General features: G+C 55.5%; 6 protein-coding genes and 2 non-coding genes across 19 annotated transcripts in view; 2 read left to right on the top strand and 6 right to left on the bottom strand.

The window, feature by feature from the left end:
• The window catches only part of SMG6 (SMG6 nonsense mediated mRNA decay factor), a 118,674-nt gene extending 112,206 nt beyond the window's left edge, over positions 1-6,468 (bottom strand). For 5 of the 6 annotated variants that reach the window (XM_075168711.1, XM_075168712.1, XM_075168714.1 and 2 more), the window contains exons 1-2: positions 3,341-3,459; positions 559-2,320 (exon numbers count right to left, since the gene is read on the bottom strand). In XM_075168711.1, the coding sequence (XP_075024812.1) occupies positions 559-2,320; positions 3,341-3,434 (1,856 nt within the window). In that variant the 5' untranslated portion in view covers positions 3,435-3,459. Of the gene's footprint in view, positions 1-558; positions 2,321-3,340; positions 3,460-6,250 lie in introns of those variants that run through there. The other variant, XM_075168713.1, reaches the window with a different exon arrangement.
• On the top strand, positions 3,522-6,126 carry SRR (serine racemase). 3 transcript variants are annotated; one of them, XM_075168741.1, is made up of 7 exons: positions 3,522-3,718; positions 3,976-4,111; positions 4,345-4,448; positions 4,523-4,642; positions 4,739-4,813; positions 5,033-5,242; positions 5,530-6,126. In XM_075168741.1, exons 1-7 carry the CDS (start codon positions 3,551-3,553, stop codon positions 5,725-5,727), a joined length of 1,011 nt encoding a protein of 336 aa, XP_075024842.1. In that variant the 5' UTR covers positions 3,522-3,550; the 3' UTR covers positions 5,728-6,126. The 3 variants fall into 3 exon arrangements, with proteins under 3 accessions (XP_075024842.1, XP_075024841.1, XP_075024843.1); XM_075168740.1 differs by having other exon boundaries at positions 4,523-4,813; XM_075168742.1 differs by lacking the exon at positions 4,739-4,813 and having other exon boundaries at positions 3,545-3,718.
• Positions 6,204-12,762, bottom strand: TSR1 (TSR1 ribosome maturation factor). The gene is made up of 15 exons (XM_075168722.1): positions 12,565-12,762; positions 12,384-12,487; positions 11,821-12,037; positions 11,607-11,741; positions 10,631-11,058; positions 10,184-10,343; positions 9,681-9,847; positions 9,173-9,375; positions 8,557-8,719; positions 8,317-8,427; positions 7,827-7,959; positions 7,302-7,418; positions 6,863-7,003; positions 6,674-6,748; positions 6,204-6,573 (listed from the first exon to the last, which is right to left on the bottom strand). Exons 1-15 carry the CDS (start codon positions 12,662-12,664, stop codon positions 6,395-6,397), a joined length of 2,433 nt encoding a protein of 810 aa, XP_075024823.1. The 5' UTR covers positions 12,665-12,762; the 3' UTR covers positions 6,204-6,394.
• On the bottom strand, positions 7,672-7,764 carry LOC142090804 (small nucleolar RNA SNORD91 family). Its single transcript, XR_012676643.1, has one exon. It is a non-coding gene; the product is annotated as a small nucleolar RNA SNORD91 family (small nucleolar RNA).
• LOC142090805 (small nucleolar RNA SNORD91 family) lies at positions 9,011-9,103 on the bottom strand. The gene has a single exon (XR_012676644.1). It is a non-coding gene; the product is annotated as a small nucleolar RNA SNORD91 family (small nucleolar RNA).
• Positions 12,763-12,868: 106 nt separating the features above from the next.
• On the bottom strand, positions 12,869-23,071 carry POLDIP2 (DNA polymerase delta interacting protein 2). 4 transcript variants are annotated; one of them, XM_075168739.1, is made up of 11 exons: positions 23,023-23,060; positions 22,234-22,315; positions 21,450-21,547; positions 20,510-20,606; positions 19,996-20,071; positions 19,288-19,395; positions 18,913-19,049; positions 17,839-17,865; positions 17,530-17,655; positions 17,038-17,117; positions 12,869-13,035 (listed from the first exon to the last, which is right to left on the bottom strand). In XM_075168739.1, exons 1-11 carry the CDS (start codon positions 23,043-23,045, stop codon positions 12,963-12,965), a joined length of 927 nt encoding a protein of 308 aa, XP_075024840.1. In that variant the 5' UTR covers positions 23,046-23,060; the 3' UTR covers positions 12,869-12,962. The 4 variants fall into 4 exon arrangements, with proteins under 4 accessions (XP_075024840.1, XP_075024837.1, XP_075024838.1 ...); XM_075168736.1 differs by lacking the exon at positions 12,869-13,035 and adding an exon at positions 14,952-15,425 and having other exon boundaries at positions 22,870-23,071; XM_075168737.1 differs by lacking the exon at positions 12,869-13,035 and adding an exon at positions 14,952-15,425.
• A 70-nt stretch (positions 23,072-23,141) lies between these two features.
• Positions 23,142-25,877, top strand: VMA12 (vacuolar ATPase assembly factor VMA12). 2 transcript variants are annotated; one of them, XM_075168747.1, is made up of 6 exons: positions 23,153-23,379; positions 23,454-23,527; positions 23,605-23,694; positions 24,815-24,851; positions 25,186-25,298; positions 25,437-25,877. In XM_075168747.1, the coding sequence occupies exons 1-6, from the start codon at positions 23,208-23,210 to the stop codon at positions 25,530-25,532; spliced, it is 582 nt and encodes a 193-aa protein (XP_075024848.1). In that variant the 5' UTR covers positions 23,153-23,207; the 3' UTR covers positions 25,533-25,877. The 2 variants fall into 2 exon arrangements, with proteins under 2 accessions (XP_075024847.1, XP_075024848.1); XM_075168746.1 differs by having other exon boundaries at positions 23,142-23,379; positions 25,186-25,877.
• Positions 25,878-26,915: 1,038 nt separating this feature from the next.
• Positions 26,916-27,503, bottom strand: SEBOX (SEBOX homeobox). The gene is made up of 2 exons (XM_075168748.1): positions 27,276-27,503; positions 26,916-27,152 (listed from the first exon to the last, which is right to left on the bottom strand). The coding sequence occupies exons 1-2, from the start codon at positions 27,501-27,503 to the stop codon at positions 26,916-26,918; spliced, it is 465 nt and encodes a 154-aa protein (XP_075024849.1).
• Between the last annotated feature and the right edge of the window lie 303 nt (positions 27,504-27,806).

Below are 27,806 nucleotides of genomic sequence, written 5' to 3'. Positions count from 1 at the left end.
AAAACTACCCGGCACTTGAAAGGCGCTGTCACTGTTACACAGAATCAGGAACCCACGCAATGCTTCGCAAGCCGACAGTCGCCGCCCCTGAAGCCCACAATGCAAATCAAACAGCAGATAACCAAGGACAGGCAAGAAAGAAGAAGTTCACCAGCAAATACTGAAAGCACGTGAGAGCACTGGAACTGAGAGAGACCAGCTCCAGCAAAAGCAAGAAGAACCCAAGAGCCGCAGCGGGTGCTTGTCCTGCTCCCTCGCATCCCTGCGACGCAGGCAAGGCATTCCACAACCACAAGAAGCCATCGCTTAGCTCCCACCCCGGGCAAATGATATCTTTGCCCCATTTCCTTCTGATAACCCACACACCACTGGCACGTGACAAACAGTCCCAGCACGTCAAAAGCTAGCGAGCCACTGCCCCATCTCCCAGTCTCTGAGACATCGATGTCTCCAGTCTACCAAATCCCTAAGGAGCACCATTCTCTGGATAACAGTACTGGTAGCAGTTCACCCTGGAAATGACTCGGTCACACACCCCTCTACAGCACAGCCACAAACCTCAGCTGGGCCATCTTCTCCAGCCCCTCCGGGCTGATGCGGTCTCTGGAAAGCAGATTGCTGAGCTGCTGCTCCTGGTTCCCAGCCTCGCGGAGGAGTTTGCTGAGCTCCTGCTGCTGCATGTTCCGCATCTGCTGCTCCATTTCGGGACTCAGCGGAGTCGGGGGGAGTGGGCCGCACATGTACTGCCCCGCCTGGCCGGGGTACCCAGGGTAATAGGCTCCTGGGTACACACCATTGCTTGGACCCATAGGATACTGCAGGGAGTACCCGCCGTAAGGATACTGGGGGCCTTGACCGGCGGCCCGAGGGTAATAGTAAGGGTTGTCAGAGTTTTGGAACTTATAGTAGGATGTCTGGGCCTGGCGGGCTTCCCCCCAGGAGGTGGGGCTCACTTCATCATCCGTGTCTAGGAAGTGAAGCTGAGCAGTCTGGCTCTTCAGGGCGGGTTTTTGGTCTGGGTTGTTTGGGTCCCACAGCCTGCGAGCAGTGCCGCCTCGGCCCCTGCTTCGGAGGCCTTTACTCCCAGCACCGCCGAGCAGGAGCCTGGGCCCAGGGTGACTGGGTTCGGGGGAGCCCGCGGTGCTGGCAGAGAGGTCCGTGTTGGCAGGCAGGAACAGAATCCCACGGCCCCTCCCTTGGGGCTCTCTGCTCTGGCTCCTTGCCTCCGAAGCCTCTGAGTCATTACAACTAACAAACGCCTTCAGGGGCTTTTTTTTATCTGTATCTGCCAGACTGATATCCCTGTTCATAGTCTTGCTGTCAAATGTGACTCGAAAGGGTCCCTTGACTTCCCTGCCATTGCTGCTCCACTCGCTCTCACTCCTAGAAGCTCGACTCTGCTCTGAACGCTTTTTCTTGTCTGAATTCCTGCTGAAGACATATGCTTCTGCCTCATCGATTCTGTCATCGTCCAAGGAGTCCGTGGAGGATGCAGAGAGCTGCTTCCTAGGACGTATTCTTTCTCTGGCACGCTCCTGCCGCCTCTCCACCCCGTCCACAAGCGGGGCTCCATCTACGCTGTTGTTGCTTCCGGCTGAGCTTGTACTGCAGGTGCGGTATCGGCTCCGCCGCTTGTCAGAGCAGGAGTACCGTTTGGTAGAGCCCAGCTTCCCCTGCATCACCTCGTCGCTTGTTCTCCTCATTCTGTCACTTCGTTCTATTCGTCTTCCTTTTTCTCCCCTTGAGGCTTTCACTCCTTCCCCTGCCTGGCTCCCATATCTATCCTCCTTGCCTGATTTGGTTTTCCTGTTGTTGTCTTTTCCAGTACCTTTCTCAGCTTCTTCATCTCCCTCGACTTTCAGCTGCTCCATCTTACTGGTGACTTCCTTGGTAGCTGACCGCAGGGCCGGTTCTTTAGCAGCTGTATGCAGGCGTTTCCCAGGCTGGTAGATCTGCTGGTCCGGCTTCTTGGTTCTCCTCGTGGTCTTGGGACACCACTCATCCGGAGCGGGCTGCTTGGACAAGTTCTCCTGGCTCTGAAGACCACCTTTAGTCTCTGTCTGTTCATTTTCCTGTGAAGGACCATTCTGCTTGGGGCCATCATCTTTGCTGAGATCCTCCATGACTGGAGCCTCTCCTCCTGAAGGGCCCTTGTCGCTGGCACTCTCCTCCTCAGCTCTGCTCCTCTCCTTCTCTGAGGCCTCATGCTTTGGTGGCACGAGTTTGCTCCTCAGTCGGGAGAGGCCAGGCTTGTAAATCTCCAGGTCTGGGCGCCTGTTGTCTTTGCGATGTCTCGGCTCCTTCACTTCCTTCATGTTTTCTGGGGAAAAACAGAAAGAAGAAAGTTATTCCCACCACAAACCAGCCAGGGAGGAAAAAACATCATGACAAATACTCAAGGGGAAATGTTAAATAAAAGCAAAGAGCCTGACGCCTTCAGGGCAGGTCCAAGAGAACAGATCTGAAACCCTTTGTCAAGGTTTACAGGAAATCACAGAGCAAGAGTAGGAAATGAGAAAGTATAACAATGCTGACCAAATCCTTGGCCTGATTCACTTACAAAATGCATCCCGCAAGGGTTTTGCCTCAAAGAGCCAGCAAGCTGAGAAAGCCATAGATAAAGAACAATGGCAAGACGTGAACACTCATATGCACGTACTGGACAAAAAGTTTTAGTGTTACAGGTTTCAGCAGCAGCTGCCTGCCTGCTGTTGGTGCAGGAGCCTTTCTGTCTGCAGGTGCTGCCTTCTCCAACAGCCCCCCTGCTCTGCCAACAGATCGCGTTAAAGATGTATTTTCCTCCCTTGCTCACAACGTTTCTCTCCTCCTCTCCATAACTGTATTTACACAAAAACTCGTTAGAGGACGCAGCCTAGACAACGCCTAATTAAACGTTTCACCAAAGCCGGGCTGTTACACGCTGCATTTCCTCAACTTTTTCCTCCTGTCAGTAACTTGCACCAGCCCGTGCCACTGGACCTCAGCCACGCGAAAGCCACCGCTACCAGGGGCTCGGCCCGGAGGCGGCAGAGAGGTCCCCGAGGGGGCACGGACCGACCTGAGTCCGGGGCAAAGCCGCGCCAGCTGCCGTTGCTGGCCTCGCAACGGCCCCTGTTCTCAGCGCGTCGGCGTTTGTGCGCTCTCACCCCGGCGACAACCGCGTCCAGGGCGACGCGGGCCCAGCGGGGCGGCGGCCCTGCCCCGGCCCCTACCCCAGCCGGGCGGTGCGGCCGAGGGGCCCGGCCCGCCCCCGGGCAGGTGCAGCTGAGGGGAGGGGGAAGGCCCAAGCGGCGGCTCCCGGCTCCCACCACCGCCCCGCCGGTCCCCGCCACCACCTCACCTCGTCCGCCGCCGGCCGCGGCGCGGGCCTGCGCCGCCACCATGTCCCGCAGCTCGGCGGCCGAGACGCGGACGCGCTCCAGCCCCTCCGCCATCTTCCCTCCGCCGGGGGCGGGACGGACGGACGGCGGCCGCGCAGGGCCAAAAGCGCCACCGCGCGCATGCGCGTTCGCCCCGGGGAGCGGGTCGCGGGTCGCGCAGCGCCGAGCACATGGCCGGGCCGCCCCGCCTGGCGCTGGCCGACGTCCGGGCGGCGGAGGGGCGGCTGCGCGGCCGGGTGCACCGCACGCCCCTGCTCACCAGCGGGGGCCTGGACCGCCTGGCCGGCCGACGGCTGCTCTTCAAGTGCGAGCTCTTCCAGAGGACCGGCTCCTTCAAGGTGCGCGGGGACGGCGGCACTGCACGGCCCCCGGCCAGCCGCGGGGCAAAGGTCGCTTCTTGCGCCGGAGAAACTCACTCTCCGCCAGCATGCACCAGCCCTCGAAGCAGACGTGGCTCTTGCCGCCCTGCACGGGGGCTACACTGCTTCCCAGGGCACGGGGGAGGCTGCAAGGAAGGAAATTCCCCACCTGCCCGCACAGGCCAGCACGCCAGCTCCCGGACAGCGTTACTGAGGGTGCTGCGCTGTCTTTCCAGATCCGCGGCGCCCTGAACGCTGTCAGAAACCTCGTTGAGGAAAGCCAGTGCGCTGGAGGGGGGCTGCCCCGGGCTGTCGTGACGCACAGCAGTGGGAATCACGGGCAGGCGCTCGCCTGTGCTGCCCAGGGCGAAGGTAATGCATACCCTGAGCTCCAGCCCCAGCTCAGAGAGCAGCCAGGCCGCAGGCACAGGGCCAGGGGTAAATGCAGAGCTGGTGGCCTGGAGGTAAGCAGGGGCATCCCTCTCCTGAACAGGGGCTAGCATAGGCAAGGCACAGCTCAGGCTGCGCACACAGCGCTCCTGCAGCACTAACTGGCTGCTTGCGGCTTTGTGGCTGTTGGATTTGCCTCCTCTTTCGTCACACAGGGATTCCTGCTTACGTCGTGGTGCCCCGGACAGCCCCACGCTGTAAGCAAGCCGCCATCCGCACCTACGGCGCCATGCTGGTGCCATGCGAGCCCAGCGACCAGGTAAGGCACAGGGGAGACCAGCCAGGGACACGGCCCAGCCAGACTGAGGCGGCCATCTGCACTCTTTCCCTTAGTCTAGAGCCGAGACAGCAGCTCGCATAGTCCAGGAGACAGGAGGAGTCATGGTGCACCCCAACCAGGACCTGGCAGTGATGGCGGGGCAAGGAACTATTGCCCTAGAGGTGCTGGAGCAGGTGAGGGAAACGCACAGCCCAGACCCAGCCCAGGGCTCTGCTCCTCGCAGGCAGGGGCGCAGCAAAAGGGAGCACTCACGCTTCCTTTCTGCACAGGCGCCCGAGGTAAATGCAGTGGTGGTTCCCGTCGGAGGTGGAGGAATGATTGCAGGAATAGCAGTTGCCATCAAGGTAGGCAACAGCTCATCCGAGAAGCGGTGGCCGCATCTCCTCATGGGAAGGGCCGGGCTCCCAAAGACAGGCAGCAGCTGTGGAAATCCTGCTGTGGAAATCTCTGTCTGCCTGGGGTCTGCACGGCAGCAGCATGGCGTACTTGGCGCCCTGCGCGCGCAGCAACAGCAGACAGACACGCACTAGCTTAAAGCGAGCGGCTCCTCCTGCTCTCCGCAGGCTTTGAGACCAGATGTGAAAGTGTTCGCTGCCGAGCCGCGCAACGCAGATGACTGTTACCAGTCCAAGGTAAGAGGGGAACTGACCCCCAACCTTCACCCGCCGGATACCATCGCAGATGCCGTTAAAACCAGCATCGGACCAAACACATGGCCCATCATCAGGGATTTGGTTGATGAGGTCCTGACCGTCTCGGAGGAAGAAATCAAGGTAAATGCTCCCGGCTCCCTTCTCACGGTAGCTGCCAGCAGGCAGCTGCCTCCATCCATGCTCTGCCCCTCCGCTCTCACCCCTACACTCTCCCAGGGCAGCACAAGCCCCTGTACACCACCACAGCTGTGCAACACCCACACTGTCTCCAGCTGGAAAGGGCTGGCGGAAGCTCTGCTCTCCCCTCCCAGAGCGCTGCAGAGAGATGCGCACGTGCAGTGCCCTCCGCAGCCCTGGAGCAGCCTGTACTCGCTGCTGGGATGACAGCTGCTGCCCTGTCCCGACAGCGAGCCACGCAGCTGGTGTGGGAAAGGATGAAGCTGCTGATTGAGCCAACAGCGGGTGTGGGAGTGGCGGCTGTGCTCTCAGAGCAGTTCCAGGCAGTCCCCCGGGACGTGGAGAACGTTTGCATCGTGCTGTGCGGGGGAAACGTGGACCTGAGCTCCCTGACCTGGCTCACAGACCTCCCTGGGAAAGCGGAATGAGAAGAGAGCGGTGTCTCAAGCAACGGAAACCTCACTTAATTTGTACAGTCTGGTTTGTGCGCTACTAAAAACATGAACAACCCCAAATGTTTGAAAGTTTTTGTGGAGGCATAACGGAAACTGGCATTGGTCTCTACAGCACAGAGTCACTTGGTTCCAAAGCAAAGGGTCACTGCTGGGGGGGGAGGGGGCAGGCTGGAAGCAAAGCACTGCCTGTTGTGCTCTGGGACAGGCCTCCAGTGAGCTGCACTCAGTCACTCTCCCCACCTGCTACTTTGCCTTTCTTAGCATCAACAATAACTTCCAGCAAACTCCTGTCCCCAAAACAGCAAAATCCCCGGACCCACCACTATGGCAGGGCAGGAGGGAAAGACAACAGCCCCAGTGGACCACGGGGTTCACAAGAGAAGGGGTGCACACAGCCTCCCCCCGTTTGGCCTCCACAGCCAGCCACCACCAAGACAGAGGCACTTAGATGTTTTTTAAAACATTTTCCATTAAAATAAATAGCTGTAGCTGGTACCTGAGCAGCAGCTGGTGAGGCAGCCACCCCTGTACAGACCCCAGCAGTAATACGTCCAAGACATCAGTGCTGTCCTCGCTGTGCACGGGCTGAGAACAGCATCCGGGGAGCTAAGGCACAAACTGCATTAGCCACGCTGAAGACTTATTCCATTTCCACCTCCTGCACCAGCAGCGCGCTCTCGCTCCTCACCCACGGCACAGGCTCCGGAACATAGGGGTCGTAAGTCCATTTAGGAAAAACACGCTTGTAGAGGTTCAGCAGCACCGTGTCCTGGGACTTCAGCTGTCCATCGAAGTGGCACTTCATGTGACCATGGGTCCCTAGGCAGAGAGCAGACGCAGCCATTAGCTGTCTCTCCTGCCCAGCATGACCACATCCTGCCCAGTACCAGAGAGATAATAAACACAGAACCAAACCTACCTAATGGCTCCTTGATGTGTCCTCTACGACCCCACTTCGTCCTCAGCTCCACTGGCTTAAACCACATCACATCCTCTGGCGATCAAAACACGAAAGGCAGGTAAGAAACAGGCTTTGCTGCACCAACACAAAGGGGCAGGAGTTCTGCTTCCGCATCCCCTCTTCCCACCACACAGAGATGGGCTGTACCTCTGTTAAAGAACATGTATCGCACGACAGCCGTCTTGGTAAAGATCTTGAAAGGATGGCCACTGAGCACCAGCCGCTTAATGACGATTCTGTCCGGGTCCACAGAAAGCAGAGAACCCGTGGCGATGAGGTCGTGCATTCCTGCAAGACAGAGTCACTAACGAACCAGGGCAGCGCCACAGAAGGTGCCTCCATCACCTCCTCCCCCACCATGACTCCCTTCCCCAAAGCGTTCCAGGCCCAGAGCAACCCCACAGCAGGGACAGAGAAAGGTGCCAGTGATAATGGGGATGGAAATGCATTAATCTTCTCAAACAGCATGAAGGGGACAGCTGTTTCAAGTCATACTTTCTGGATAGATGCACTTGTAAAAGTGGGGTATGGGAACAGCCAGCTAACGTTTGTTTCCCAGACACTTCCTCAGCACTTAGCAACTTACCGTTACTTCTCTGTTTAAAAAGAAGCACTGAGGCAGGAGGAAAAGTGATGGGACCATAAACAGTCACCACCAGGGCAGCATCCGGGCGCAGGAAACGCTCCAGCTTGTGCTTATCAGCTAGGACAGAACAGCAATAATCAGGTTCAGGACCACAGCAGTCCTCAGAGCTCTGGGAAACCTCATCAAGCCCATTCCTTCCTGGCAAAGGGGCCCTGCGCTTTAGGAAAACAGGTGACAAACACCCCTCCACTGCTGGCACAGTGAAGGTGATCCTCTGAGCTACCAGCTCACCGTGCGGAGCCTGCCACCGCCTTGCCTGGACCAGTGAGCCACCTTGCCCAAGCCCTTCCATTCCCCACTATTTAGTGCCTTCCCTGGAAGCCTCAGAGCCTAGGAGTGAGTCTTCAGAAGAGTCCTTCAGCCAGGTTCAGACACCACGGCTAAGACATCACAGGCTTCCTGCCCTAGAAACCCCAGCCCCACCTCCTGGCATACCCCTGCCCACACCACCGGTCCCTCACAAACCTGAGGTGTGCTGGGAGAACAGGGGGGATGCTCGGAACCGCCTGAACCCACAGTGAAAAATCAGCTCCTCCTTTGCCCTCACTGGCTCACTGTTGCTCGGATGCCGACGCACCAGGAAATTCAACACGGACATCTGCAGGAGAGGCAGCACAGTGAGGGGCTGACAGCAGGGCTGGCAAACGATGGTGGCCAGAGCAGAAAGCAATGGGATGTTGCAGCAGGGACAAATGCACTTGACAATGGCTTCCCAAAGGACCGCTGGTCACCGGTGTAGACACCTCAGCCAGGCTCAGACACTTGAGCCTAAACACCCCTGGCAGCTTCAGCCTGCTCTGACCAAAGGGAAGGTCCTACTTTGAAATGCAAACAATGCAGGGAGATTTCAACCCAAACCCTTTGCAGCCAGAACCCTCTCCAAACCACGCAGCTTGAGGGAATCAGACAAGGAGCTGCACACCTACAAGATATCAGCAGGGTTGTACTTATTCACCTTTTGTTCGTGGGGAAGCAGTGAGAACAGGACCAGGGGCTTCCCTTCTTTGAAGCTCTCCATCACTGAGACAGGGACATTGCAGACATGAAGTGTAACATACCAGCCAACCTGCCAAGAGAGGACTGGTTGTGAATACTTCCCTCAATAGAGAACTCAGCCGCCACCCTGCCAAGTCCTTCCTATTGGGAGCAAGAGATCACAGTAGGGGAAGAGATCAGTAAGAGAAAAGGGAGTTACTGAGGCTCCTTCAGTCTCCTCTTTCTCAATTTGCCGGAAAAGGTGCTTTCTGGTTCGGGAGAAGTCCTGGAACTGGAAAATCCTGGCATAGTCCCTTGGGAGATTCTCTTTGGGGTCCCATGGAGAAGTCCGGAAGCTCTTCAGCCCCCTGTACTTCTGGAACCTAAAGGACAGATAACAGGAAAGACAAACTACTTCACAAATCGAGGTATCTGGCCAGCACCTTCTGTGGTCCGCAAGGACTCACACCTTCAGAGAGGGCAAAGGGAGCAAAGCAAATGTTAGCTTTCCGAAAAGATCTTAGTGCAGGGAGAGCTAGAAACAGCAGCCAAGCCCCCAGATAACCTGCCTTTGCATCAGGGCTCTGCCTTCCTCCTCCCTCTCCCAGGTCGGACCCAGCTCTCCCTGCCGCAGGGAGCCGCCCAGGCCCACCCACTGCCCCCCAACCAGTGCCTCCCCTGGAAGCCTCAGAGCCTAGGAGTGAGTCTTCAGAAGAGTCCTTCAGCCAGGTTCAGACACCACGGCTAAGACATCACAGGCTTCCTGCCCTATGTCACCAAACTAGACAGAAGGGTACCTTGCAGCTCCTCTCCCAGCAAAGCATCCTGTTTCTTACCGGACTCTGGCAGCTACATCACGTGGCGTGTCCACCTCATCCGGAAACATTTCATCCATTCTCTCCTGTTTGTATCTCTCCAGCATCTGTTCATCTTCCTCCACTTTCTCATCATACTGGTCGTCCCGCAAGCACTCGGAAACAGTCATGGTCTCACATTCCTCCTCGGCAGGTTCCTCTTCCTCCTCACTGCTTTCCCCCTCCTGACACGGAGGACAGCACAGAGCCCATGAGCACAGGTGCTCTGTTGATGTCCATGCAGCACTGCAAACCCTGCGTGTACTCGCACTGTTTGAATTATGCCCCAAGCTACACCTCGGTCCCTCATTTTGGCATCTAACAGGCCAAAGAAGCAACATGATACACGTGAGAGATTTAACAATGGAAATCCAGGCAAGTCCTGGCTCTGTGTTGTGCCCTTGCATGGAGCAAGCTGAAAGGACAGGATTGTCCTAGGATACCCAATAACGCCGTGGAGATCACCTGCAGTATCAGCTCTTAGATGTACCTGGGACACTGCCTCTTCCATCATATCATCATCGATGTCATCATCCTCATCGTCGTCATCATCATCTTCCTGATTGCCCTCTTCTCCATCATCCACAATCCAGGCAGCTTGGTACTTGGATGTGCCTTTGGGGACCTTCACCACCCTCCTGTTTGCCTTCAGAGAAGCTGTGGGATTCCCACCAATAGTTAACACAAGAACAATTCTCCTTTTCCTCACCAACATTTACACCAGGACAGCTAAGATCAGCTCTAGACCAGAATCACTCTTTCCCAGCACAGAATTTGTCAGGGCCCATAACAGACAGCTAAAATGTAACCCTGCTAACTGCCAGGCAAACCATGCAGCCTGGTAATCAGGTGATGGGACTAGGAATGGAAGTCCTGGGCTCCCAACTAGCATGTTTCTTCACAGCCATGCTTAGCCATCCTGGTGATGGAGGATTTCTAACAACCCCCTTAACAGGGACCAGAAAAAGGTGCGGAAGTACTGCTGCTACTCACCCTCTGCTTCTTGCAGTTCTTCTTCAGTAGGCCACGTCTGCTCCCCTTCCATAGGATCAGGAACCACTTCTGACTGCAAAGACTCCTGCTTGTTTGGATCTGCCTTCATCAGGACCTTAACATCTTCCTCCATCTCATTGGTACCATTTACAGAGTCATCCTGAAGGGCAAGAGCAGAGTTCCCAGCTGTGAATACACCTAACTCAAGCTAGCAATCAGTCTGAAGCAAAAGTCCCTTCAGTGTCACGTTCATTACATCGTAACATAACATTCGGTACATGCTGTGGGCAAGGAACCTCAGCTCAGTGGCAGAACACAGCCCTACTGGCTCTGATACAGCTCCCTTTCCCTTCCCCTCAACCACATACGCCCAGTTGTATTTTCCGGATGAAAGTTTAGAAACATCGTGTTCTAACAGGACCGGCAAAGCCCTGACCTCCCACACACCTGGACCTCCATGTCCTGACTCCTCTTCTGTCCTTTAACCACTCGGGGGTTCAAAGAGAGGGGGTCGGGGGGGGCATCCACCTGGCTCATCTGGAAGTCTCCGTGCCCCACAATATGCACCAGGCTGTTCACGCTGAGGGTCTGTCCCCGGACAAAGCCCGACACCTTCAAGGTCCCAACCAGGTCGCTCTCCTGACCGGGCACAAACTCAGCGGCATAGGCGAGTAGGTGAGCCCGCCTGTCCCGAAAAGCAAGATGCCGCTGCTTCTGGGTGGCAAGGTGCCTCAGCAGCAGTGAGGACTCCTGCTCCGTGTTCAGGGGGAAGAGCTTGGCCTCGGGAAAGCGCTTCTCAATGGCTTTGGCAAGTTTCTTCCGGGTATCTATCCGCTTCTTAGGTGGCAACTCAGTGCCCCCTGGGACAGCGAGAGCTACCAAGCAGTGTGTAGAACAGAGTTCAGGATCAGATCATAAACCTTCTTATACCCCTTTTACCAAGCATCGACAAACACTCAGATATCAGCAACCCAAATAACCAAACAGATTCACACCACAAGATGCAAAGGCAGTTTCACACATTCAAAAGAACACTCAGGACCAAAAACCTGTCTTCAGAGATAAGATTCTGAGACTAAATGAGACCACGGAGATAAGGGCCCAGGAACTGAACTCAGCAAGAAAGCATCTGAATCCCTTCGCTCTGCACACCTAGATAACCATTACAATACTGACACCACCACCACCCAGAGGCCTAAACCTAGAACACCCCTCTTATCTCCAGCACTCCCCCACCAGGGTAGTAACACAACAAGGAGAATGACATTCACCCAACCGATCTATGCGCGGAAACAGAGCGTTCAAAGACCTATGATCACCTATTAACATATGGAATTTTTAATTACTGCAACAGTAAATCCCCATCAAGCGCCCCCTCGACCTATACCCCACTAGAAGCCCTGAGTGTTTCTCACTCGCTCACCATAACTGGGGAGCCCCTGTGCGAAGAGGCAGGAGAGGCAGTGCTCCCCCGCGCTGTCCCAGCCATCTGCAGGATCCAGGATGAACAGGAGGGAGTCGGCAACCTTTGCTAGGTCTAAGACAGTGTGAAGGTCCCCTGCACACAAAACACCTCCATTACTGGGGCTTCCAGGGGTACAGAGCCAAGAACCACACCAAAAACAGCATTTCCTCACCTGCCTGTGCTGTCACAAAGCGCCAGCGCTGCCCAAGTCGGGGGCAGAGGAGTGCAAAGCCACCAGCTCTCCGCTCATCCACACGGACAACAGCCGAGTCCTGGCTCTGCAGCAAGCGGAGGGTGTCGTGGGTTGCAGCCCTGCTGTGCAGCGGCACCAGAACCACGAGGTGCGGGGGCCCATCCCTGCTGCCCAAGCTCCGCTTCTCCGCCAACACCTGCAGGCACAACTGCAAAACATGAACCCCAGCCCCAATCCAGTTCCTATCCCGCCCCTCAGATCAAGAACGGCTCCCTCCACAGCTCAGCCCGAACCCACTCGGTCCAGTCATGCTCCGCTTGCCCGAAAGTGAATTGACCCAGGCACCCGTTCCTCTCCCTGGCCCAGCTCCTGATACCCCCGCAAAGACCCAAGCTGGGTCGGTCCCCACAGACACACACCCACATCGAGACCCGCACTGGCCCCATTCCCGCTCCCCACTGCCTCCTCGCAAAGACCCGAAACGACCCGTTTTCTGCTTCCCCCACAACCGGCCCGGCTCCGGTTCCCCATGCGGCCCTCACCGCCTCCTTGCGCTGCCGGCGGAGCTGCAGCGCCTGGTGCCGCCGGTCCACCCTGCTGAGGTCGCGGAGCCGCCGGCGGGGCTGGGCCTTGACGGACACGCGGCCTGCAGGGAGAGAACGGTCAGGCGGGCCGCGGCGCTCAGGGCCGGTGGAGAACCCGGCCAGGCCCGCCCCGCCTCACCTCCAGCGCGGCGCTGCGACGACCCGCTGTGCTTCCCGCCCTTGTGCGCCTTGTTCTGCTGCTTCAGCGGCCCGGGCCGGTGGGCGCCCGCCGCCACCATGCTGCCTCCTCGCTGCCTCCGCAGCGCTTCCGCTCGCGTCACTTCCGGCGCCGCGGGGCACGCCGGGAGCGCGCAGACTAAGATGGCGGCGCGAGGGACTGGGGTGGCGGAGCCCCGGGCCGGGACGGCGCCGCGGCCCTGCCCGCTGAGAGGGAGGAGCGGCGGGCCCGGCCCCGCCGAGAGGGCGGGAGAGCACCGCTGCGGGGCAGGGGGGAGCCCCAGGGCCGGTGCGCGGAAGGAGGTTGGTGCCCGTCAGCGCCGCGGGCGGGAATGAGAGCCAGGAGCGACAGCCGTGCCTTCAGCGTTTATTGATTAGTTCTCTGTACAGGTATTTACACAGGGGAGGAAAACAGCCCGCTCCGGAAACGCTCCTGTGGGAAGAAGCACTTGAGGAAGCGCCCAGCCCGAGCCCCAGGCCCCTCGGCATCGCAGCTAGGCACGGCTCTGCCCCCCTCCGCAAAGACGGACGGAGCGGAAGCATTCCTGCGCTCCCCGTGCCGCCTCGGCCCAGCCCCGCTTGTTACCGGCAGCGCTGGTCACCTCGGTTCTTGCCGATCGTTATCCAGCCAAGAATGTCTGTGGTGCCCTGGTGGCACATCGCACCAAACACACCACGCCGGCAGAGCCCCTGCCCCCGGGGCCACGCTGCCACTTAGGAACACAACTCTCTCTGCTTGTTATTGGAAGCGTTAGGTCCACAGCACCCCAGAAACACGGGCAGGTGAGCAACAGGGTTAAACATTTACTGTGGTGTTGCAATTGCCAGTAAAGCTGAAACTTGGTAACCCAAGGGAGAGGCAGGGCAGCTGCTGCTCCGATCCGATTGAGCAATTGCACGGGGGGGGGGGGAAAAGCAGGTTCCTACAGGTCCCTGCTTCCTCTGAACGTGAGGTGTCACCCCCCCCCCCCTTTCTCCTGCGAATAAAGAATAAATCAGCACAACAATGGCAACGAGGGGTGGTCAGCTGTGGGCTGTTGTTTCCAGATCCTTTTCTACCCCTAAAAGCAAGATGGTTGTCTAAACCTTTCAACTCTAAAAGCAACGTAAATAGCATGTCCTACCTAACAGGAAGGAAGACATAAAATTAAGAGACTGGTGACACTGTTTAAGCAGTAGTAGTTAAGTCTCTCTATACAGATAACCACCGGCTGCAGGACAGTATGCGAGTCTCTCCCACTGTCATCTCCGAAGGCTGTTTGTCCATCAGCCGAGATGGCCCATAGCACTGCCACAGCACGGCCTTACAGAGCCAAATGCAAAGAGGCTGCTCAGAGAGGACTCGGGGGAAAAGGGGATAACTAGAATACTTCTGAATCAAGAAAAACATCAATCCTGTGAGTTAGTCATACCTTGTCATTTAAGCAAGACCAGGGAAAGGAGAAAGGTTTGAAACTTTCTGCCTAGAGTTCCCATCACAAAGCCAGCTACCTCTGCCCTGGCAAGTCACCCATAAATCTGGCCTCGGAAACCCCGAGACAGCCAGAAGGTCCCCTCCACAGAGGCTGATGTCTCTCCAGATCTCTGCAATCCTCAGAACTTACAAAAGATCTAACGTCTGATTTGCACTGTGGACCAGGCCCTTCACATGTAAAAGCAAAATTCCCACAGATCCGTATGTCATAAGCTTACAGGTATTTTGCTGACCTGCGTGGTTCTGCAGGGCCCTCCGCACAGACTAAAAATCACAACTCGCCGAGCCGAGCAAGCAGGAGCAGAAAACCAAGCAAAACCTCACTGTGGCTGACAGCACAGCAGGCTAAAACAAGCTCTTCCTGCCAAAGCAGAAACTACCAAGGAAATAGAGTTACAGCCGCAGCATGAGCGGGGAAGTATCCTCCAGCAATTGGGACGCACATCCCTGCTGCAAGGCAAGCCCTTGCAGGGGGAGGACCCCCTTCAGCTCTCCTGTACGATCACAACACGCAGCCCGGTGCTCTACGCACACAAGACACCGTGGCAGCCTGCTCAGCGCCACCTGCCAAGCCGCCTTCCCCACTCTGCGCTCTCTTTTCCAACAAAACGGGCTTTGCATCGCTCCAGCGCACAGCCCAGACAAGCTGCGCAACGAGGAGTGGAGCTCACAGGCTGCTCTGTCACGCGCTGGCTAAATCCCAGAAAGCAGCTGCATTGCAGGAAGGCTGAGCTCACATTCCTGCTCCTGAAAACATCCTCACTGCTGCCTTCTGAAGCGGCAAGAAGTCTGGGCTGACATGGGCGAGGAGGGGAGCAACAAGCTGGGGCAAGCTGGATGCCAAGCCTAGGCCTTGGTTTATAAAGGAAGACTGGTTGCAACTGGAAGGGCCAGTTTATTAAAGAAACCTCACATTGCAGAGAATTCACAACACATTGGAAAGGGTCCAGGCCTGCTGAGGGGGCCAGTCTTCTGACGCAGCACAGATCTATGTCCCCCAGCTCCGACCCCAGCAGGTGCCACAAAGGGAAGGGTTAACTGTAACACAGCTTATGTTTACAAGCAGCCCGAGAGAGCCAGTATTAAAGTTCAAAAAAGCCTCCCCGTTAGACAACAGTTAAAACAAAAATGGTTTAAAATGTTTAAAAGCTCCGTGTTCTTGGCTGCAGCATAATGGGGAGGCAAAGGTCTACAACACACACAGGTCTCTGTGGGTCTCGGCACTCGGTCTGCTCTACCAGTGAAGGCCGGAGGGGGGGGTCTTCTCGTCTTTGTTGCTTTCCAGAGAAAAGGGTGGGATTCGGACATCAAAGTGGGAGCCATCAGGCCTCTCAAATCGAAAAGTACCCCTGCAAAATAATGGCAGTGATCACGCTGAGGCCAGGGACAAACACAGCTAGGAATCATCAGCAAGAAGGTAAGACATGAGCTCTTCCATATCCTGCGCAGGGACTCTGGGGCTGCATTTGCAAGGCCAGTGCAGCAGCAAGTACATCGGTTCAGCAGCAAGGACATCTGCCTGCCAAGATGACTCATTTTTTGGAAGACTCCCGAGCGGTTTACATCACATCTCTAATATACGTTTCCTGAATAAAAATGTATTGATTGGAGCCTCCAGGAGGTAAGCACGCACCACGCGTCTGCGGCAGTGTTTACCTAACTCCCACCCCACAGGAGACAGAACCATCTGAGCTATTTTTACAAACTGATTACACGTAAATTCAGATTCATATTTCTTGGCGGAAGCTCCACTGGGTAAGAAGTCTGCGACAATATGAAATCCCATCACAGACGTAATTTGGAATAGCTTCTGCTTTGCATTTCAGAAAGGACATTTCAGAACTGAATCTCTCTGTCCTTGTACAAACAAAGAATTTGTTTACTGCCCTGAACTACAGATGACTACTGCAGAACATGACATGGACAAGAGGATCGCAGAGATAAACTAACAGGTTCTCATGACGGAGAGGACACAATCGAACACCTTAAGTCAAGCTGAGCAGCTTCTGAGCTGTAGAACCTTTGTCTCTTTCTCTTCAGGATGCATGCAGAGAGGGAAGAACTACTAAACAAGCTGGTTTTACTCCCGGGGCATGCATTCAGGCAATTCAAAATGCATTAAACATGGAAAACAAGGGTATATCCTATAGGCAAAGAGCTGCTCTCTTGCTTTTCCCAACTCAAAGGCAGTTCCAAGGCAGCCTAACTCTGAAACAGATTTACTCAAAAAATGCAAGCCAGAAAGATCTGTTGTACAGAAGGCAAGAGGTGACCGTGCATTTCTGGTCCACACAGAGGTGACACTAAATATGCTAACCCAGCTGAAATGCAAAACGGACGGAAACTGCTTTAACCCTGTGGCACAGGAAAAGAACAACTCAGCTGAGCACTTTCCTACCTGCACTTACAGAAGAGGGGACTTAGACCAGTTAGACTTATCTGGCCTAAACTGGGAATAACCCCACGTGCCAATTCCTTGTGGACACAGAACTGTACAGCTTCACCCAGGGACGGAATCAAAGCCCAGTCCTCTCCAGAGAGAGAGGATACCAGCCCACACATCCCTGCTGCCTACGGAAACACCAGCATGAAGCCTTGGCTCTTGCACCAAGGACCGAAAGGGACAGAAACTGAGTATAGCAGAAGATGACAGAGAACTGCTTCGTGTCTTCTCAAATCTAGTCTAGCACAGACCAGAGGAGGAGGATAAATTAGCCTGGAACAAGTTGAGCAAGGTTGTCTGAGGAACAGAGCCTTGATGCAGAGAATCAACAGATCTTCTTATCACTAATTGGGATACTGCTATAGAGAAGCTCATAAAAATTTTAACTATCAAATATGTCCAGTCCAGTCCACTTGCACCCACCCTTCAGCCATAACTCCAGACTGCAAACTGCATCCCAGCTCAGCGCTGTGGGGTCCTACATCTCAACCACTACTGCAGTAATAAGTGCTTCTTACCACATGTGACCACTGGATGCCTGCAGGGAGACGTGACTGCTATACTGAAATGCCGGCTGTTCTTTGGATAAAACTGGCTCCTGAGAAGACAAAAAGAGACCGCTCTGCATCAGCAACGGATCTTAACATTTCTCCACAGACAAGCATCGACAGGAAATTTATATAGTGAGAAGAAAACCAGAGAGATCCACACCTGAGCATCGCTACCAATTACACAGCAAGCAACTCGCCCAGTGAGAAGTGCCAGAGTCACATATTATTCCAGTTTTCCCATTACCAGTCATTTAGGATCATTCTCTAATACTCAGTGTGAAGTTTCGGTTCGTGCATACTAACAACAGATGAAAAGCTCATGTGATTTTTTTTTTTCATTGCCAGTTTCCTATTCCATCTATTTCGACTGGCCACTAAGCAATTTACTGGCAAATCAATCCAAGCAAGAGAACTCCAGCAAAGGGCTGTGCTTCCCAAAAGAAGCTACGCGATACCTACCCTTCCCACAACGCCGCGGCCCCTGACCGTTTCCAAGGTGCCAGACAAGCTAAATATCCTCCAGTGCCGTTCTCGGAGTTGTACCACTTCGCTGTCAAGGTTCTCCAAGCGAATACAGTAGCGCCACTGGACAAAAGAAAGACTGTTATCAAGAACTGGAATCAGCTGCAAACAGTTGATAACCCATAGCCGATACGGGGAAACAGTTGCCAGGCAAAGGCCACTCTCCCTCAGAGCTTATCACAGCAATGATGCCACAGCAAATAAACTCCTTCCCTTTAGCTGCTTTGTGAAACAAAAGGCACTTACCCAGTAGACATGGGAATTCTGGGCTTCCTGTCAAGAGAAACAAAAGAATTTAGCAGCTGCCCTTCAACGCTCGGTGCCAAAACCTCTTCAGCTGTCAGCGCAGCACAAGCACAGGGGCTCTCGCTCCTGTCAATCAATGCCAGATTGACACAGACAACTCACATGAGCACAAAGACAGCTGCTCTCCGAAGCAGTCCATCAGTTACCGCCTGGCACTGGCTCTGCTCTAGACATGTAATCATGAGGTAGGAGATTTGCAAGGATCTCGTGACTACGGAGGGTTGATCTCCATGTTAATTACGCACTTGCTACAGATCTAGAAACACCCATTTCCTTGCCTTCGGGCACCTGTTTTTCTGACAAGGTTAGGACAAACATCAGTTGGGCTCCATAGAAGCTGCAATTCCACACCAAAACGTCCACCTGCCACAGCGCAGGCTCCCCGGCAGCTGTGCTCGCCTGGACTTGGAAATCAAACTTCTGCGGTAATTCCCAGCCCTCCCACTCAGAAGTCTGTTGGAGACTCATTATTTTGGATGGTCCACACGAAGTTCTTGCACTATAAAGAGCACATGGTTATCAGCTAAATCCAGAAGGCTTTAGCCAAACCCGCTAACCCACATTAGAGCCAAGAAACGGGGGCAGACACCCACAGCACCTCACCAGCGGGCAGGATAACAGACATGTCTGTCATTATAGGGCAGATGGCCTTGGTGCCACCTGTTACACACGCACCCATCTGTGACTGAGGCAGTAAAGGACCATTTCACAAGCCTTCCTAAAAATCTTCCTCAATATCTTGCTAACACTGTTCTGCAGAACAGTACAGTGTCTTTGCCATCCTGCAAATAACAAGCAAAAGCTAAGTTGCAGGAGCAGTTCTCCAAAAATGTAGACGAAATAGTTTCATGTTCATACCTCTGCTGAACATAATGACAATGAAAATGCAACTGCGATTAACAAGTAATTTCTCCAGTAAGCAGAAGGTACCTTCAGTCAGTAAATGAGTCTTAGAAAAACATGCAAGTTAAACAGATCACAGAACTAACACAGCAACACGCAACACAGACCTACCCTCATGCCCATATAGAAAGGGATGACTGTGACGCGGATGTTCTCTGTGGTTTCTCGGTGCACATCAGAGAGCTCTAGCCAGGGATGGTTCTTCTCCTGCCATGCACACAGTGTATCCCTTGCTACAAAAGGTGGAACTGTGGGGAGGGAAAGATGAGAGCTTATGAGGAGAGGCATGCTGTAACCGGAGTGCTTTCCCCTCAAAGCAACTCCTTTCACATAGTTACAAAAATTATTTAAAGGAGGCTTTACCGTAAGAAACCCCAAACCAGACCAAGATTTTCACACTGTATCCAAGATGATGGTTCTGGATACTTGTCATAGAATACCTCAGGTATCTGGCTCTGAAGATTTCCCTCTGAAGCCAGAAATTACCTTTTGTTTGGTCGTACATGAGAAACCTCTCAAAGAGCTCATGCTGGATGGGCACTTGATCAGTGGAGCTGTAGGGAAGGATGTCTTCATGGCTTACGTAGTCTAAACCTGAAAAAGAAACGCCAAAAGCTGTTGAACTTCCCGAGCGAAGAGCAGCTCAGAAGTCTCCTGACAGAGAAATGGATCACACTACTGAGATGTTAAGAAAAGGATTTTGGCAGCAGCAGCCAAAATTGCATGCAAGAATGGAGGAAATAGGCCAGTAATAACCCCTGGCAGCATTCTCCTGCGAGATTTCTCCACAGAATGATTTCTCTGATAAAAGATACACTGCCTGGGAAGAGACTGCACTGTCACAAGAGGACTTTAGGCAGGAAATGCACAGGACAAGAAGAGATCTAGCTGTCCTGGTAATAAAGTGGAATAGCCCGTATGCAACAAGGTATGTGTATGGGATCTGTATCTCAAGAGCTCAAGGTATGCTTGTGCCTGATCAGAGTCTGCCCAACTTCCATCTATCCAAAAGGGCTTCACGTAGTTTAGTCATTCTGTTGTTTCTAGCATAGCCCTAAACCACAGACGGATCATTACAGCAATATCCTGTAGGACCTGCTGCTTCACTGGCAGAAGTTGACTGTTGGCGACTCTTCTGACCTCACCTCATGACAATCTGCATCTCCACAGAGGTTACAGGTGCATTTTACTCACCTGGTATGGCATAGAGGGCTCTGCTGTCATCGTGATTTGCCAGGAACGTCACTGCTTCTGTCTGTGATCTCTGGGACTGAGAAAAAGGGAGATTTATGTCTTTCTGTGTGGATTGTTGTGGGCCAGTTTCCAGCCACATTTCAGTTTCCTACTGGGATTTCTGAAGTGTGTAACATTTATTTTATTTAACCAATTCACCTCAGAACATCTCTCCTTTTAATTCCTCTAGACTAATTCTCCACTCAAATAAATGAAGAGCATTTTCAGTGCTGCAACCCACATTCATAATGACCTGTATGCAACAGGATGAGGAAATAATGTTGGAAAGGGGAAACATGATCCAGAAAACCATCATATGATGTTCCAGATTATCTTTCTCGGGGAAAATATGACTTGAAGAACCTGAACAATCAAGTTAGCCATTGTAGTCATTTTCTTTAAGTGCCTGTCCATCTAAAGCATTCATATAGGCAAAGATATTTGAGTTTCAATACCAAGGTTACTGGTTACTTACTATATGTGGACAATCCCGGGCATCTATTAGCACCTGATAGTAAGTATGCGTTTTGCCCTTGACCTCTTTGGAACCATGGCCTGCTGCATTCTCGCTTCTAAAAAGAAAACCAGGGCACTGAGCTCAAGTGCAGGATGGCAGCAAACTGTTGTTACCAGGACCAAGCATATTCATAAACAATTATTTTCTTTAAAATACATTTCACAGTCTGTAACCATTCAATTCCATCCCAATTAAACTCATGTCAGCCACGCATACAACGACGGATGAGCCGAGATGACAATCAACGGTGTTTGTCACAGGCACAACAGCTCTGTTTTCAGGCGACTCAGAAGTTCTTCCTGCCCAGTCCAGTCTCCTGTTTGGGGTGGGTATTTCTACTGCTCTCTGATTTTCTCTCCGCTTACTCCTCATTCGTTCTCAACTCCAAATGCACACTCGCCCACCTCCAAGAGAGGCCAGGGGGGAAATGGGTGGAAGAGGGGAGAGAAGTGAACAGTGACTCAGTCCACAAGAAGGATGAACTTCGCCTAGTGGGTTGAAACTGGGGAGGCAGCTGACAAATCCACTGGCAACCTCTAGAAGCAGCAGCCTACAATTTTAATGCAGGAGCCTAGACCTAACTCAAAAAGCAACACAAAGGTTTTTTTTAATAACAAAGAATGCCAGGAGCATGGTTTGTTTTGTTTGGTTTTTTTTTTTATTTTCTTCACACATACACACACACTCTCATCCTTCATACTTCCATCCTGTCTCTAATTAACACAAAATTAATACTCATGCAACGTCTCTTCTTTATGCACCTCTCTTGTAGTTTACATTCATGCAAAACAGACCCATACCGTTGTCCTCCTTAAAAAGACTTGTTTACCCCAACCAGGAAACTCACTACAAAATGTAAATGTAACAGTACAACATATAAACGAGAACAAATCCTTACTTTTCTGTGACAGGAGAAGCCACATCTCGATCATAAAGCCTGGCTTGCCAGGGAAACAGGACTATTCCTCGATAGCCAAACACACTGTGAAGAAATAGCTGAAAGGAACAAATAATTGCATTTGCATTCACAGCAAGCTTTAATCAACTTAGATACAATAGAAAACATGAAGCCAAAATCCCTTTTCCGATAGTGTTTTAAAAAATCTGTTACCTGAGATAAAACTAGAAACATTTACGAAGAGTATGATTGCGTGGGATGGGAACACAGGGAGAATCACCACTGTGCGAACCCAGAGCAGAAACAAAGAGGCAACATAAACAGTCTGGGATGAGAGAAGAAATTCATGTCATCTCTACCCCATAAAAGTGAATGACTAAACCAGTAATACAGTAATAGAACAGCAAAAGTGCAGAAAGGAGACCAGCATGGGAGAGACCGCTCACAGAAACAGACCTGTGAGTCATAAGCCCAGAAACGACAAGTGTAGTTGTTATTTCTCAAACTCAGTGATTGTCTCTTTTGCTCCTAGAGGGAGAAAACCCTTAAATAAAACCAGTGGAGCAAATGCCACTGTGGAACAGTTGTGTCATGCTGCAGATTCTTATCAACTTGCTACTGTCAGATGACTGACAAACTGCAGACACAGCAGAGACAAGGAGCACTGAACTGTGAAACTTCTGCTATAATGCAGCAGCCTCCTTACTGAGGAGTAAATCACTCGGCTACCCGATCTCTGTAGAACAAGCCTGCAGGGCCAGTTCCGCTCCCCAGAACCGCTTACCTGACCCGTCTCGTATTTGCCGTGCTGCTTCGGTGCCTCAAACACCCCCACGGTCTCCAGCACTTTGCCCTCTGGACGGTTCCTAGGAGCAGAGAGGTACTTTGGTGGGTGTGCAGGGGCTGAACCAGCCCCCGGGGCCAGGGGCCACACAGCACCCGAGCCCCAGCTGCTGCCCAGGCATGGCCCCCCACCTCGTACCCCCCTCACGTATCCCCCCCAAGAGCCCCACTACGCACTAGGCTACCCAGTCACACTCCCCCCTTCCCTGCCCCCCACCCCTTTGCCAGTCTCCCCTTTCCCAACTGCCCTGGACACCCCGCTGCCCAATTGCCCCTTTAGCCCAATCCCCCCTCTCCCCTGTCCCTGCCCCAGCCACCCCGACAGCCCCCCAACTCCTCCCCAGTCTCCCCCCACCGACCCAACAGCCCTCCAACTCCCCCAAACACCCCCTCAGCGGCCCTAACCCCACCTCCCCACCCCCGAACACCCCCTCGCAGCCCCCCAGCGCCTGCCTTCCCCAACCCCCCGTCAGCCCATCCACACCCCCTACCCTCACCCCAACCCTCCCCACAACACCCCTAAACCGCCCCCCGGGCCCAGCTCCCCCTCACCAACCACCCCCCTTCCAGGCCTCACCGCGACGAGAGGTGCCGCTGCGGCAGCAACAGCGGCGGGGGCGGGAGGGCCGCGGCTCCCCCCGCGCCCAGGGGCCGCAGCCCGCGGGCCGGAGGCGGTTCCCAGAGCGGCAGCCCGCGGGCCCGGCACCGGCTCAGCGCCGCCGCCACGTACCGCCGCGCCGCGCAGCCCGACATCCCGCGGCTGGGCCGACCCCGCCGCCAGCCCACAATGCACCGCGCGCCCGCCTCCGCCCCCCTCCGCTTCCCGGCGGCCCCCGCGGGGCGGGCAGCGCCGCTCTAGCCCGCCGCCGCGCTCTATGGCGCTCCGTGTCGCCTAGGCGACGGCGGCCGGGCAAGATGGCGTCGGCGGTGCGGGCCGGCCGGCGGCTGCGGCAGGCGGTGGAGGGCGGCGAGCTGGCGGGGCTGCCCGCCGGCCTGCGGGCCGAGCTGGAGGCGGCACTGGCCTCCGAAGGCGCCCTGGTGCCCTTCAGCCTGCTGCGGAGGCTGCATGCCGCGCTGCGGGAGGCAGGTAGGCCGCACCGCGCCTGGCGCGACGGGCCGCGACCGGCCGGACCGCCGTTAACCGTCCCGTCTCCCCCGCAGAGTTCCCGCTGTACCTACACGAGCTCCTGGAGGGCTGCGAGATCGACCTGCCCGAGGTGCCGGTACCGCCGCGGGTAGGTGAGGGCCGGGCATGAGCCGCGGGAGACGGTGGCTGCCTTCGGCCCTCAGAATGGCTCTGCCCTTTCCCCAGAACCCCGAGCTGGTGGCCCGGCTGGAGCGGATAAAGGCCAAGCTGGCCAACGAGGAGTACCGGCGGATGACCCGCAACATCACCGGCCAGGTGAGGGGCCTCCTGCATCGCCCGCTGTCAGGGTTCATTCCTCAAAAGCGTGGCCGTTAGCAACCTGACAGCGAAGGAAATCGGCCCCATAGAGTGAGTGCGGTACAGAGGGAATGTGGGCAGGGACTTGAGGAGTGCAGGCTGTAAATGCACGGGGACCACGAGGGCAGAGGTGGGACAGGGTAACCAGGATGGTGAAATAGAAGAGATACTGACGTTTGGGAACAGCTGGCTGTGCCAAAGCTCTCAGGTTGTGATCTGGGAGACTGAGCACCTGCAGTAAATGTTTTACTGGGAGCATCTGTGCTGCCTTCTTCTGAACAGTTACATTTTCATCATAGTTTTAAAAAGAGATCATTCATGTCAAGGTAAAAGCTGAAAAAACAGGGTAATGTTTGGGCACTCATTCTTTCCAAGGAAGAGGTGAGATCTTTGGCACGGTGACCGTTCGGACAAGCCAGCATCCCTTCCTGCTGACATTCCTCATGATCCCGTCCTGCCTATCCCTCCTCCACACTGGTGTCCCTGTGCATTTAATTCCCTGCACGTATCCTCCTGTTGCGTTAACTCTTGTGAGAAGATCTGCTTTGCTCTCTGTCAAGCTTAGCCACTTCACCTGTGAACCAGAGTGGTTTTAGCAGAGCTGGGTAGTAGTGACAGCAATGTTCCCTTCAAACAACGGAGAAGCAGAGGAGTATTCCCATATCTGTGTGCTCATCACGTTCTTCCCTGCCTCCCCCCAGTGTCTGGTGTTTGAAATGTGTAACCATGTCCGATTTGACAAAGAGCGTGCAGAGCTTTACAACATTTAGTTCTTGCCAGCTCTGTGAACACGGGTGACAAGGTGAGACCCTCTAATGTCTCTGTTAAAGGCAAACCTGCAGCAGAGAACCCACATGCAAGAAAACGCTCACACTCTGAGAAGTGCTTTAATTAGAAATGATCCCTTCTCAACGTCCTTGAATCGGACCACAAACGTAAACCCAGAGAAGCCTGGGCCCCCCAGCAGCTCTCTGAACTTCTGAGTCTTAGGGACAGGACAGGGCACTGGCGTTCCTTTTATTCAGCTGTTAACATTAAAATACAACCAATCACAAATTGTTTTAATCCCTCCTTTTAGGAGATGAACGGGACGTTGGCCGAATTTGGGAGGCAAGGTGAGTGGCTGCTGTCCTGCTGACACCTGGCACTTGTACCTACAGGTCAGTCACGGGAACCGTTGTATCACTGTTGACATCAGACAGTCCTTCCCTCTCCAAATAGCTCATCAGAAGGTTTTAATGCACAAAAGTGTTCCTCAAATAAAAGAGCAGCCTGTTGGTCGTTCTTATAAATATTTCTGGAGGCATAAAGCATGTGAATCCTCGAGTATTCCTGTAGCCCAGCTGAGGCAGCCACAGGCAGGCTCCGTTAGCAGGATTACAGCTTGTCCCCAGCCCTACTCTCCAAGCCTTACCTAAAAGCACAATCGCCTTTCCCCCCTCTCTCCAGTTCGCTCTGTTAAAGCCGTTGTCATCACTATATTCAACTTCATTGTCACCGTGGTGGCCGCCTTCGCCTGCACGTACCTGGGCAGTCAGTACATCTTCGCGGAGACCGCGGCGGTGAGTGAGCCCGTGGCCTCGGAGCCCGCTTGCGGCGCGCTCTGTGCCGGCCAGGCAGGAGCGGCAGATGTGCTCCCCGGTGCGGGCAGCAGCTCGAGGCGCACGCAGGGTCACCTAGCTCTCTTTTTGTGTCCCCAGCGCGTCCTGTCAGCGGTAATTGTGGCCTCGGTGGTTGGCTTGGCTGAGCTGTATGTAATGGTGCGGACCCTTGAAGGGGACCTTGGGAAACTATAATCGCACGCGTCCCCGTGAACCACAGCCCTCGTGCTGGAGGCTTTGCCCTCCCCTGGAGTCATTAATTTGGGGCAGGTTTATCTTCTACCATCTGTTTGTACCTGCTCCTGCTACCGGGAAGACTGCTGCATTCCTCAGGCCTCATCCTTTCCTTCCTGCTCCTTAACGTTCCTGAAACAAATCATGGATTAAAAATCCCGCAGCTGCAGAACAGAAGAGGGAACAGCTGTGGACTCTCACCACCTTGGCACAGAGAGGGGCGTTAGCTCCTGCTGTTCCCGTTCTCCTGTGAAGTTGCTGTCCTTTTATTCTGGAAATAAATAACGTTGGGTGTTTGCAACCTTCTTCCTGCCTGACGAGAGATGTCTGTTGCTATGTGGAACACGAACCTCACGTCTAAAAGACACCGTGGAGAGCCGTGAATCTTCCGTCTCCCTCTGCACCCCGCATCCTGCTCCTGCCGAAACCTCCCTTTGCCTGCCCTCACTGCTCCTGCTCCCTCGCCTGCTTTCGGGAGAGCGTTTTTCCCTTGTGCCCCGCGTGGCAGCACCCAACCCAGCTCGTGTTTGGGGGCGAGCACTTTCCCCCTCCACGCAGATCAGTTCAGGAGGATGACGGCGTCTGACGCAGCCGCGTTGGGGTTGGCACCCGGCTCGGCTTTATCTGCAGCAGCTCAGCGTCCTCACGCAGGGGCTGCCGCATCTCCTGACCCGCAGCCCCGTGGCTGTCGATGCCTCAGGGAGGAGCACGAGCCGTAGCTCCCGCGGGGTGCGGCAGGGCCCCCGCGGGCAGACAGGGCAGTGAGGGGTGCGTGGCTCTACCTCTCCTGCCAAAGGGTGCCCAGCTTCTGTGGGCAGGGAGGAGACACACCTCAACACACAGCCCGGGGGCTTCTCGAGTGCCTCGGAGCAGAGAGCGGAGCCAGCTCGGTGCACCCACGGCCCCGTGGTGGGGAGGGGGTGCCGAGGCTGGCACCGCCGGGCCCTGTGGACCCGCACACCTGCCAGGTGGGCAGCCTGCCAGGCCCGGACACGGTGATTAATGCTCTGATGGCCGCTAAGCCCCTCTGCAAACACGCTTTAATATCTGATACGGGGAGATCTGCCGGCACCTGCAAACGTGCCTGCGGATTAGGGGCGGCCACGCCACAATCATCCGCGGATACGGCCTCAGATTAAGGTATTTTTTCCAAAAGATTAGTCGGTATTAGGGGGCTGATGGGGAGCTGACCCCGCCACGGCCGCATCGGCATTTAGGATATTGGATGACATCCTCGGGACCTTCGGGACCGGCAGTAATTCCACACCCTAATGAAATCGTGGCGCTAAACCGGGCAGTCTCGGTGCCAGGAGGGTCCCCGGTGCTGGCGGGTCCCCGCCACGGCTACGGCTCGCCCAGGTTGGTGATGGCCGCGCTGTAGATGAGGTCGGAGATGGAGCCCAGCGAGGTGGGGAGGCCCCGAGTGGGGCTGCGGGCTCCCGGTGGAGGCAGTGTGGAGGCCGGGCCCGGGGCAGTGCCGTCGGGGGGTGCCGCGGGGGGACCCCGCTCGCTGGGCGGCGGCGGCGGCGGCTCCGGTTTGGTGCTGCGGATCCTGCGGGCGCGGCGGTTCTGGAACCAGACCTGGGCCGGGCGGGGGGGGACCGTGAGACACCGGCGGCGGCCCGACGGGGCGGCCCCGCGGAGGAGGGGGGGTCCCGGCCCCGGAAGGAAGGGACGGGTGTGGGGGGTCCCGTCCGCGCTCACCTGGATCTTGGCCTCGGGCAGCTGGGTGAGCTCGGCCAGGCGCTCCCGGGTGGCGATGTCCGGGTAGGGCACGGCGGCGAAAGCCCGCTCCAGCTCCGACAGCTGCCCCCGGCTGAAGGTGGTCCGCCGCCGCTTCCGCGGCTCCCCCCCGCCGCCCGGTCCGCCCGCCCCGTCGGGGAAGCGGAGCAGCGGCTGGGGGCCGCGGGAGGTACCCGGGGCCGCGCTCATCCTGCCCGGCTTCCCCGGCCCCGCCGCCGCCGCCCCGGCTTTTATCCCCCGCGAGCCCCCCGTCGGGCTGGGACCGCCCCGAGCGGGCGGTGCTGCCCCCCCCAGCCCCCCCCAGCACTTCCCCGCCGGCTCCCGGGGCCGGTCCCCGCTCCGCACCCCTCGACAGCCCCGGCTGCCTCGGGGACGGTCTTCCCCAGCACCCCTGGGGACCAGTAACCCCACCGGCTGCCCATAGTGGGCTTCCCCCCCGCCGCCGTCGGGGCACGGTGGGGCCCGTGAGGAACCCAGGGCTCGGAGGGGGCT

This window comes from Calonectris borealis, chromosome 19 (assembly GCF_964195595.1).
Source record: "Calonectris borealis chromosome 19, bCalBor7.hap1.2, whole genome shotgun sequence".
Classification (NCBI taxonomy): domain Eukaryota; kingdom Metazoa; phylum Chordata; class Aves; order Procellariiformes; family Procellariidae; genus Calonectris; species Calonectris borealis.
Note: the sequence above shows the minus strand (reverse complement) of the source record. Positions and strands in the feature narration are given on the sequence as shown.